General features: G+C 32.2%; 1 protein-coding gene across 1 annotated transcript; it reads left to right on the forward strand.

Annotated features, from left to right (window-relative positions):
* Positions 1-7260: 7260 nt before the first annotated feature.
* LOC110856311 (latent-transforming growth factor beta-binding protein 2) lies at positions 7261-8335 on the forward strand. The gene is made up of 2 exons (XM_022104793.2): positions 7261-7375; positions 7820-8335. Exon 2 carries the CDS (start codon positions 7835-7837, stop codon positions 8273-8275), a length of 441 nt encoding a protein of 146 aa, XP_021960485.1. The 5' UTR covers positions 7261-7375; positions 7820-7834; the 3' UTR covers positions 8276-8335.
* Positions 8336-12913: the final 4578 nt, after the last annotated feature.

Consider the following 12913-nt stretch of genomic DNA (forward strand, 5'->3'; position numbering starts at 1 on the left):
TATTTTGATGCGATTTAAACCAGGAATGTGTCACACATTTCAAGTTTGCATATCTTATAATGCATCTGTTAATCTAATCTGAATTTTAATTTTGGTAGGAATACGAGATAAGCGGAAACCACGATAATTGTCAGACGTTGATGGATCATTTTTTAGTTTGGCAATTTTGTATTAACCAGTTCAAATTGTGGATTATACTCGAATTTAGCTTTGGGGGATTGATAAGGTTAAAAATTTCTGTGAAATTGATTCAAACTTATTAACCAACAAGGATTTATTATTAGTATGCTCTAAATAATTTTGATTAAAATTTACTCAATTTTGAGTAAAATTGCCACCAAAGCAACTATTGAGTAAAATTTACCCTGACAAAGGTAAAATTTACTCAATAGTTGCCTTGGTGGCAATTTTACACAACTGTATTTACAGTGTAATGAATTATTCAAATCTTGACAGAGTCAATAAATAATCCAATTTGTAATTAGACATTAAATTTTCGACAAAATTCGATTTTCTTTTAGAATAGATCATTGAATTATTATTTTTTGAAATTTTGATTTTCGCATTTACCCTCTGTACTAGCCTATCTAATAATTAGTTCATCTTAACTTTTCATATTTTTTTTCTAGCGGTGTGCACATCTTACATTTTCATTATTTTGCATTTTAATCATAAAAAATTATTGAAAAACTTGTTGATTTCTTACATATAATTTACAAACATGAAATTTTTTACTGAAGAAATTTCAAAATTTGAATTTGTAAATATCGATCTTATGCAAGAAATTTTCAATTTGGTGCCGACTTTAATTAAATTCATTAGTATCTACAAACGTCATCTGCAGATATAAATTGATGAGAAGTAAATTGCTAAAAAATATTATATTTTTACTTTATATGTAGCTATTTTTTGTAAATTGTTTCTGGTCAAGCATTATTAACGAAATGAACGTGTTCCTGACCCCGAGCCCGTGCAGGCACGGAAATTGCTATCTAGTCCATATAACGAAATTAATGATTTTTATCGACATGCAATCCAATTTTAAAACTGATATTAAAATTTTCATTGAATAGTAGTCAAACACATTCAGGTCTAACGAGCATTTCGTTTTTTGTCAATTTATTTGAAGAAAACTCGTGGTAAAAAAAGTTTTTTTTTACTCCGCCAAAATTTTTACAAGTTTCTAAATCCCGTTAATAATTTTGTACGCAAAAATTTTATTACTACCTAAATTTACAGCGGCACCTCTAACTATCAAACGTACTTGTAAAATTTGGCATCAAACTTTGCCAAATTTAAATCTAAACTAACTAAATTGACGGTTCAAGTAAATCGTATAAACTTCGTAAATGCAAGTTTTCAAAGCTTAAGAAGAACATTCATAAATAACTATTTGCAAAGAATTTTTTTTGCAAATCAACTTTGACACGTCACGTCTACCCAGAAAATTATTGGCAAATAATTAATACACGTAAACTGTATTATTGCATTGTAAACTTCGTAAATACAAGTTTTCAAAGATTACGAAAGAGACGCATGAATAACATTTTTCAAAATATTATTTTTATTTGTAAAATCAACTTTGACACATCTACCCCGATTATTACTCGCAAATATTTAATATACATACATACGCAAACTATAGCGCCATGGCGCCTGCAATACCATCACGGTGTTCTCTCATCCCTGATAAAACGATATCCATTTTCGCGTCAATAATGTCCTGGGCAAAATTCTGGAGTGGATCTCAATTTCTCTGGAATGCGAAAAAGCGTCAAATTCGTGTCACAAAATCGTCCTGGGCTTTGGTCAAATTTGCCTTTGTTGTGTACGGATGGCTCGTTTTTCTCGCGTATGAAGCTCATGTGCTAATTTTTCATGAGAAACCGATCTACTGGACGACACGGTGTTTCTTACTGTTTATGGGTGGACAGGTGCCAATGGTCACCTTGGTCGTTAATGTGATTAAAGAAAGGGACATTTTCTCCTGGATTAATTCCGTGTTCAAGTTCGATGCGTGGTTTTCAGGTATTTTTAAAATTAATTAATATATCAGTTTGGGTTGAATTATTCGAGAAAGAAACTTCCATTTAGGCAAGTGAAGCTAAAATTGCTACTAGTATCTACGCCAATATTTGCTGCGAAAAAAACACATGCAAAAATTGTGTTTTTGCAGGTATAATTTTTTTGCACGAGTGAAAAAAGTGCAAGAAATCAGCGCTAGTTAAGCGAAAAATTGCTATAGATAATTGTAGTACAACTGGGAAGTCGTAAATTTGTTGCATTTCTTGCAGCTTCTTTAAGAAATGGAACACGTTTTTATCGATGCGATCAATTATTTCGATAAATAAGAACCTATACTCCCTGATGTACTTGGCTACACTGTTAATAGAAATCTGGTATACTCAGGCAGCTATTGATTTCTCGGTATTAAAGTTGCTACCGCTTGGTATTAAAATTATATGGTCCCGTAAAAATTTACTACCGATCTGGTAAAACTTTAATTCCGAGCTATCACTACACGGTATTACTTATCAATACCACTTTGGTAGTGTCATATATGAATACCGATTGGTAGTATTGTAATACTGGAATTGTAAGAGTGTAGTAGTGATACGGCACATTTTTAAGAAAGGGTCAAGTTTTGTTCAAAATAATTTACGAGATTTGAACCGGAAATTTTGTCAGGTTTTTTAAAATGCCGTAAATCTAGTTTATATTTCCAACTAAATTGCATCCGTCGATTTTGCTTATTCTCCCATATTGAGACAATTCACCCAGACTTTGGTAACTTTATAAAATTCGTAAACTTGCAAACTTTTATGAACATTTTAAAGGAAAATTAGCTTCCAAATTTTTGCAAGGTTACTCAGATCAAGGGTATCTCTTTATTTTGTGCATAAAAGGTTGTAAAAATTATGGTAAAAACAAAATTTATAGATTTCACAAGTTTATTGATTATTGTGTGAATTCAGAATTGTCTCAATGTTTATAATCCCTCAACTACATACATCATAGCGGTATTAAAGGAACCTATATATGACATAATACTTATCCTTTATTTCAACTTTTTCAATTCGGGCGTGTAAGCTGGACAATTTGACCTGTAATGTAAATGAATTTTGAAAACCGGAATAATTTATTGTTTCAATGATTTAAACTTATTTTAGCTGCAATTTATCAACGTTTCTGGCATTTTTGTCTTCACCTAAGTAAATGCAAGTTTCTTAGTGAATACATAGATCGGTAACATACCTAATTATCACCGCGTGGTGAGGATCTATACTGTCTGTCTGTAGGCAAAAATACGGCTATTAGCTGTATTTTTAGCAGTGTTTTTCTACTACTAACACACTCTAAATAAAAATAAGTAAAATTTACTCAATGTTGGGTAAAAAAGAGGATGGCACAACCAATGGTAGAATTTGTCCGAAGTTGTGTAAAATTTTACCTTTTGGTTGTGGCATCCTCTTTTTAAACCAACCTACCAAACGAGTAAATTTTACTCATTTTTATTTTAGAGTGCACGATCCTTGTCGGCATAATTTTACCACGACGTAAAAAGTTTCGAAAATGTATATTTAAAAATTATTTTGAACTTGATATATAAATTCTTTAACAAATACATTTTTTACACATTTTGCAGATAGTTTTATAAAAGTTGGGCCCACAAAGTTTTCCCGTCTTGTGAAAAATATTTCTTGTTTCTTGCGAGTTATTTTGTTTTTCACGAAGTTATATGGCGTTGGAACCTTCATATTTGCGATGACTTTGCCATACGTGCCATTGTTTTTTTTGATTAATTTGCCCGAAGAGTTCCGCCACTGGAGTCTCGTCGTGGGTCAGGCTTGTTTGGGGGCTGCGTTCATCTGCGCCGTGGGAGGATCTATTATCTCAACGGTGGGATTTTCCATGATTTTTGCCACGTCGATTTTCGGTGTTTCGAATGAACTTAAGTGAGTCATGTGTAAATACTAATTTTGAGTAGAGTAAATTTTAATTGTAGGGTTGAATAAATTTTATCGGATTCGACTCGAGTAAATTTTACCCGGTTCGACTTGACTAAATTTTACCCAGTTCGACTAGAGTAAATTTTACCCGGTTGGACTTGAGTAAATTTTACCCAGTTCGACTCTAGTAAATTTTACCCGATTCGACTCGAGTAAATTTTACCCGGTTCGACTTCAGTAAATTTTACCCGAGTCGAGCTGAGTGAGTTTTAACGATGTCGACTCCAGTAAATTTTACCCGGATTCGACAAGTAAATTGTACGGGGTTATTTGAGTAAATTTTACTCGACTTTAGTTCCTACTAATTTTCCATTCCATATTTCAGATTCACCTCTACAAAAAAACACAAATACCGAACATATTCGTATCTTCGAACCACCCAAAATATTAAACTCGTCGCTACCAGTGTTTCCATCTTGTGGATCTTACTCAACACTTTATTCCGTCCGTTTGTCATGCCGATTCAAATGCTGATTATCCGTTCCGTTCAATTCTGCAATTTCCTCCTGATTCGATATCGGAATGAAATCTCGCTAATCGATTTTCCCCTCTTGGCCGGGTTCTCCATACTTTTCGGAGGTACCTGGCTCGGCATTGTGGAAATGGTGGGATTCGCGAATAGATATAGTTCCCAAATTTTGCAAAATTTTAGCAAAGTCGGCGGTATGACGAGTTTCGAGAAAAAAGTTTGGAAAAAGGAGCGCAAAAGTTTTAAACCTTTGATTCTCAATGTGGGACAATTTTACGTTATGAATACTAAAACCGTGCTTAATGTGGGGTCCTCATACGTTTGGGGGACGGCGAGACTGCTCATTTTGTTTCCCCATTAATTAACGAAATTTTCTAAACTTTTGCAAAATTATTTCGCAATATTGTAAACTCAAAATATTTAAGTCGGCTGCTAACAAAATCAGCATCTCGTATAATCACTATGAGGCTGGAGAAAATTTATCACCGAATGGTAACAAAAATTTCAAAGCTCATAAATCAAACATGGTGAAGAAAATCAATAATTTTAAGTCACAAATTCAAAAATTGTTAAGCAAGTAGAGATTAGTTTTTTTAAATGGAATTCTAAATAAATAATTTCCTCTTTACAGTGCTAATTGGAAAAGTGTCTAATTTTAAAATCAGTTTTGATTAAACTAGTTAGACAAAGTGTAACGCCGTATTTGGGTTTTTCAAGAATTTTGAGAACGCAAAAGTGAGAATAGATCATTACACTGAGAATAAAATGTAAGCAAATTACTACTGGGCGGTGTCTATATATGACCTTACCGGTTTGGTAGCGATTTGCTACGGAATTGTAGTAAATTTGCTACCACATTTTGACTAACCGTAACAGCGGGGTAAGGAAATGCTACAAGATGGTAGAACATTTACTACAATTCCGTAGCAAATCGCTACCAAACCGGTGAGGTCATATATAGACACCGCCCAGTAGTAATTTGCTTACATTTTATTCTCAGTGTACTATAATCATAGAACATTTCCAATCATAATTGTACAACATGCCAAATATTTACGAATGCACGGAAATTTTCACTGTGAGAAATCTGGTATAAATAAGTCAAAATATTAAGACATTCTTGCCATTACTTAATTACTAAATAATAGATACTGTTTTAATTTGACTAAAAAGTACTTTTGATTTATCAGCAAATATTTTGCAATATATGGATGAATGCGAACCCAGAAAATGAGCTTGCGACTCAAAGTTGGTACAAAATGTTTCGCAATATTTTACTTATTGTTCCGATTTTTGCACGTTTGCTAAATTTCTTGCACGGCAAAAAGCAAGAAATGCGAGGTGCAAGAAACTGCGCTATCCAGCCACGCGCCGTATGAACGTTTTATCTCGGCGGGGCGTAGTTTCTTGCGCCTTGCATTTCTTGCAGGTCAAAATACCTGCAAGCTTGCAGTTTGCAAACTTGCACCCCAAACGCTGATTTTGTTAAATCAGCAAGAGCACGCCCGATACAAATTTGCTGGTCAAAATTTTATAAGCTTTTGCGCATTGAAATTTTCAACTGTCACAACAATCACATTTTTCATATTTTTTAAAAATGTCATCGATATATATATATTTGTTGTCCATTACAGCACCACTTGATCTAGGATCAAAATTAAGAGAATACAAATTTGACGCAAAAACTGATAATGACGTTAATAATAGACAAATGAACATTTTATTTTACATATTTACATAACCGTAATGATGTCTCTAATTTGCATGACTTACGTATATTCCAATATTTTGTAGACTGTAGGAGGTTACAGATTTTAGCAGAGTTTTTGATTTCAAGCACATTGTCAACCACATTGATTACTCAAATCCGGAATTTTATTTAAATAATTTCTGGTGAAGGTGGTAAATTTTTTTGTATAATAAGTTAGGAATTTTTCGGAATTTACGATTTCACTTGACCTCGATAAGACTCAAAACTAATTTATTTACAGCTACCCTTTTACAATAAAATCGCATCGTTAAGGTAAATCTAATTATATATTTTTCTAATTTAAACATTTTTCATATTCGTTTGGCATGAATTTGTTGGAAATGGGCGTACTCGCGTCAACGTTTTATTTCAATCGCACCCAGTTTATCAAATAGTTTGGAACATCCATAATCTTACGAAATTTGCAGACAGGAATCCCTTAATTTTCAAACAAAAATTTGCATGAAATCTGAAAAATTTCGCAAAACCGATTCAAGTACCTTATTCGTTCATATTTGTTACACTGTTAGAAATCTGGTATAGTCAGACAAGTATTGATTTCTCGGTGATAAAGATGCTACCACTTGCTATTAAAATTATACCTGTCCGAAAAAATTTGCTACCGATTCGGTAAAGATTTAATACCGAGCTATTACTACAAGGTATTTCTTATCAGTACCACTTTGGTAGAGTCATATATATGAATACCGCTTGGTATTATTTTAATACTGGATTTCTAAGAGTGTATTTATGTACAATCTTTATATTAATACTTGACCCCACTCGGTTTTTAAGACCTGGTCAGGTCATCACTGCGTAAATCCCGAGAGTAAAATTATGACTACGAAAAGCATGTGTCATCAAGTCATGAAGTACGAAAAAGAACATGACTTTCCTTTTTACATGTGTCAAAAATACGCAGCTTATCAGACCTGATGATCTTATCCAGAATGTGGCAAGATGCACTGAACACGAGATTTGGGAAACTCCAATCTCTGTAAACATTTCACTTGAACAAATTAGTGTACTCGCCTCAATTAAAAGATAAAAATTAATTTACCTCGTCAATAAATATGAGTTGAATTTCGGGAAAAATTATCACTCACAAATCTACCTGAGCATCCGCAGCTTCATTGCTTTATCGAGGTAAGTATGTAAATCAGTTGCATTTTGACAAAAATAGTTAGTTTGTAAACGATTTAAGGTTCCCAAGTTTATAAAATATGTAAAATTTACGTTAAACTGTAGGTAAACAGTTTTTATAGCAAAAATACAATGAAAGTACCTAAATAATTCAGCAAATATTACAATCTCAATTTGCCTCAAAATTGTTATGTATTTCGTGAAGTTTGTAAATAAAAACGAGTTAATTTTGAAATTTCCTGACTTGGCAAATAAATCTCTGGTAAATTAGTAAATTACAGATATTCCCTCCCAAAAACTTAAAATTTTCTTAGGAAAAATATTGTTAGCCTCAAAATCAAATAAGTTTTCCAAAACCTCACCAATTTTATATCTTAATTGCTTTAATTTTTTTTTAAATCTTAAACTCAATCTCTAAAAATTTGCACACTTTACTCCATTTTCCAGCCAACACCTCTAAACATGTCGACAAAACTTTTCGCCATCGCCGTCCTAACCATCGCCTTGGCCACCTACGCCATATGCGCCCCACAATACGGCGAAACTTGCAGCAGCATCAACCAATGCACCGCCTACTCCAATAATTCTGAACAAAGCATTATTTGCATGTTTCGCCCCAACGCGACCAACCCGGTCGGATTGTGCTACACGACCGCCGTGGCGGCTGGAAAATGCGCCTGCGCGCGAAACTGCGGCGCATTCAGCGATCATCACGAAAATGGCGAATATTCACCGGAAGAAGGTCACTGCGTCGCGTTTGTGGGAAGACGATGCTACAAAGGCTGGCCAGGGAACGACTGTGGCGAAAACGCGTATTGTCCAACCACCAGTAGCTACTGCGTTTGCAAATTGGGATTCGAAACTGGACCGGATGGCAGGCATTGTGTAACTGCTAAAAAATAAATGACAATTTTATTTTTCTCTGGAATTTTGAAATAATAAATCTGACGGATTTCCAAAATAGTTTTAATTCTTGTAAAAATGAGCAACTTAATAAATATCAAATTTCATTTTTTTGCACAAAAAATTGCTCGAAAATGCTTATTGTCCTACTGGGTTTGCAAATTTGGATTCAAAACTGGACCGGATGAGAGGCATTAAAAAATAAGTGGTAATTTGTTTTCTCGGGAATTTTGAAATAATAAGTAAATCAGACTGATTTGGAAAATAATGTGACCTGAAAATGTGCAGTCTAATAATAGTTCTCTTTTATTGCACAAACTTCATGCAATTTTCAAACAACAAGTTTACATTAAGCAAATTCTCTCATATATTATAATTTTTTAATACTTACAAAATATTCAGTTCGTAATTTTGTGAACAATAACGTAATAAATATCAATTTCGTTTTTTCACAAAAAATTGCACAATTCGCAAAAATTCAATCAGCAAAATTGGAACTAACATTTATTTTTTAAATACTTGACAAGTATTGCAAATCATAATTGTACTTTTTGCAAAGCAATTTTTGACAAACATTGCAAAAACCTGAATTATTACTGTCTCGACTATGCAACTTGGTTCATTACAATTATGGCGTCAAACTTACCAATTTAAGAATTTATAAAACTAAATGACGATGCAAATAAATCGACTTGGATAACGTAAAAAAATTTGGAAAAAAATTTTTTCAGTAAATTTTTCAACAAGTTCTAAAAAATTCCAAACCATTGCAACGGGAAATTATTGTTAGTACAGAGATTGTTGGCAAATTTCCGAAAATTGTGCAAATGGCACAATTTAATAGCACTTTAATAGCAATTTAATAGCATAACGGCACAAATTAATTACAGTTTTATATTCAATAATGTACTAATTTTTAAACCAAATGTGAACCCAAATTTTTCAAAATTACGGACTTTGCAAAGTTTAGTTTTATATACATTATAAATATTGACTTAACTAAAGTTAAATAAATTCATTGATCAAAGTCAGAACATCTACCCAGCTTGTCATAAAAACGAAAATTTCTTGAAATTTTGTAAATGGCGTACAAGTCACCCAACTTTCCACTTTCTTAACTATTCAAAAATCATTCAGAAATTATGTTTATGTCCAACGTTGAACAAAAGGGTGGAAAATGTGAATTAATAAATTGTTCGAAATGATACTTTCACCTTAAAAGCAAAATTTTCCAAAAAAAGGTCATATTACAAATGTTACTGTCCGTTAAAAAAAATAATCCTTAATTTTTTTTCTTTTTGTGCCATGTGAACAAACTCTGTCAGATATCTCCGGAAAAAACGTTCAGAAATTATTTATGTTTAGGTTCAAGGTTGTGTGTTTGCAAATTGGGATTCGAAACAGGACCGGATGGCAGGCATTGTGTAATTGCTAAAAAATAAATGCAAATTTTTTTTGGAGTGAATTTTGAAAAACAAAATAAATTGGACTGATTTTGAAAAACATTTTAGACCTTGTAAAAATTAGCAACGTAATAAATGTTTCGTTTTTTGCACAAAATTCATGCAATTTTCAAAAACCGACTATACATCAGCAAATGCTTTCATATATTACTTTTTTAAATACTTATTTACAAGGTATTCATATTCGTAAATTTGTGATCAACGTAATATTAGTAAATATCAATTTCGGTTTTTCACCAAAAATTGCACATGTCGCAAAAATTCAACCAGCAAAATTGGAACTAACATTTAAAAATAAGACTTGACAAGTATTGCAAATCATTGTACTTTTTTGCAAAACAATTTTCGGTGAGCAGCTTAATGACCTAAATTATTGTCGTTTCAACTATGCAAATTAGTTAATTACAATTATGGCGTCAAACTTATCAAATTAGGAATTTATAAATGACGATGCAAAATCAAACGACTTGGATAACGCAGAAAATTTTGTAAAAAATCTATTCGAGAAAATTTTTACACAAGTTCCAAAAAACTCCAAACCAGGGCAACCGAAAATTATTGTTAGTACAGAGATTGTTGGCATCCCTTTATTTTGAGTAAAATACGTCTACAAAATTTACACGGTTTACAAATATATTCATGAATTGTTCAATTTTGGGGCTATTCACGCAGTCATTGGTAACTTGTAAAATCTGAAAAATCCGTAAACTGTTTGAAATAATTTTGCAAAACTTTTTGCAATACAATTTTACATAGTATACGTAAAACCCTTTACTGATTTACAAACATATCATAACTATTAAATTATTTGTGATATGTCAACGCCGTTGAATATATTTCGAGATTATTGTCATTAATTATTCATTACCAGATCACGTCGTTGAATTGAGTTAAAAATATGTATTAGCATGTGGACTTATTGTCAGCAAATATTTTGCAATAAATAGATGAATTCTGACCCAGGAAATATGTCAGCTTGCTACTCAATTAATACAAAGTTGGAAAATGCGAAATCTTGTAAACTTCGAAATTTTTTGGTAGATCAAGAAGGTGACTTGTACAAATTTGGTAGGTCAACATTTTATCAACTTTTGCACGTTACGGATTTTACAGAGCTTGATTTACATGGTTTCTCCCGTTCTATAATTGTACCGGTGCATGAATTTCATTTTATTAAATGTATTAATTTTATTAAATGACCAGCAATCGAATCTAATTGCATGATCTGTAGAAAATATGAATTTAGGTAAAAACTTTTAACGATCATGAAAATTATCTGTAAGTCAAACGAAAAAAATTAGCGGTATTTAAACAAAAGTAAGGCAGCCTTTGCTTTGCATAATTTCTGCAAATTTCAATATTTCGGAAGATTACAGATTTTCGAGAGTTTATGATTTCAATCACATTGTGTTACGCAAGTATTGATAAAAACCTGTGACAAAATCTGTACCATTTTGTGGAATACAAATTTGTGGTAAAAACTGACAACGCCGTTGAATAGCAAAAAAAACTGACACAACTTCAAAAATGTTGAGGGGTTTCACGTCAAGTTTGTAACTACGTAACTCCGTTTGTAAGTTTATACACTCTTTACGTGGGCTGACTTTGTAAAAAAAATTTCATAAGATTAACCTTCACATCAACTGAAAATGCAAATAGGAAACATTTGAATTACATACTTACGAACTTTTGCTAGAACCAAAAACATGGGTTTTGCAGTAAATTTCGTAAAAGTTCTGCTTTGATTTGTATGACTTGCGCTATTTTACTAACTTCGAGAGGTTACAGAGTTTATGATTTAAATCACATAGATAATTTTGTAACACAATTTGTGTTACGCTGTTACATAATATTATTGACAAAAACTGCACCTCTGCCATTTTTTAGATAATACATTTAAAGAAAAAACTGATGCTGGCGTTGAACAGCGAAAAAAACTGACACACCATAAAAAATGCTATTTATTTGTGATATTCATATAAAAATATCCTTGATCCCATAATGGGTAACCTAATCTTTGCTCAATTCAATTATCCCAGTTTTTTCAGCAGCTTTCCATTACTCTAAAAACTTTCTGAAATTTTGTCAATCGCGTACAATTAAATCACTATTACTCCAAAATTGTTCAAAAATCATGAAGAAATTATATTTACGTCCATCATTAAACAAAAGGGTATAAACTCGAAATTTATAAGTCGAAATCCTACCTGATTTTAAATAATAACATTATTAACTTCGTTTTTATTTATTCAATCATGTATTAATTTTTATACTAAATTTGAACCAAAGTTTTCAAAACGATGCACTTTACAAAGTTAAATTTTATTAAGTTTACCAGATTCAAAATATTTAAACAAACTTACAAGGGACACTCACGACCTGTCGTTTGAGTCCAGGGTACCCACTATGTTTTTTAGAATCTACTAGGACCCCAGATGAAGGATTCATTCATATTTCCGTGTAAAACTCATATTTGGCGCCGTGCCGTGGCGCTAAATTCGCCAAATTTCAATGTTTTTATTTTTGAAACCGCCATAACTTTTGAAATCCTGGGCGGATTTTCAAAATTTGTTGCAAAAATCATGACAAGGAGTTCAACTTTCGTATCCCATGAAATTTTTTCCAAAATTTTTGCTTTTAAATTTTCGCAAAATTTCGTAATTTTCTTAGAAATGAGGGTTCGTCGAAAAAATGCTAAAAATATTTCAAAAATTAGAAATTTTGTATTTTTATTTTTTTCTCATAAATTTGGACTTTAGTGATCATTTTAAGCATAAAATTTTGAAAATCCCACATAATCTGCCAAAGTTATGGGGGTTTGAAATTGGTCGAAAATGCAAATTTTTAAGTTTGGCGCCACGGCACGGCGCCAAATATGAGTTTTACACGGAAATATGAATGAATCCTTCATCTAAGGTCCTAGTAGATTCTAAAAAGCATGGTGGGTACCCTGGACTCAAACGACAAGTCGTGAGTGTCCCTTGTTAGCCAAATCGAGGAAAATGGATCTACATACATTTTCTTCGTACTGAAAGTATACCATGAATTTGTAAATGGCGTACAAACTTGACCATATCATTAGATTAATTTACTTACTTAATTTGTTTTATTAATCATATTTAAATTATGTAATTAAACGCAAATTGAAACGTGTGCTAATTAGAGGTAGAATTAA

Source organism: Folsomia candida, unplaced genomic scaffold, assembly GCF_002217175.1.
Source record: "Folsomia candida strain VU population unplaced genomic scaffold, ASM221717v1 Fcan01_Sc015, whole genome shotgun sequence".
In the NCBI taxonomy this organism is placed as follows: domain Eukaryota; kingdom Metazoa; phylum Arthropoda; class Collembola; order Entomobryomorpha; family Isotomidae; genus Folsomia; species Folsomia candida.

Excerpts from the sequence above, each read along its gene's own strand:
- LOC110856311 (XM_022104793.2), top strand. The coding sequence starts at position 7,835 with ATGTCGACAAAACTTTTCGCCATCGCCGTCCTAACCATCGCCTTGGCC.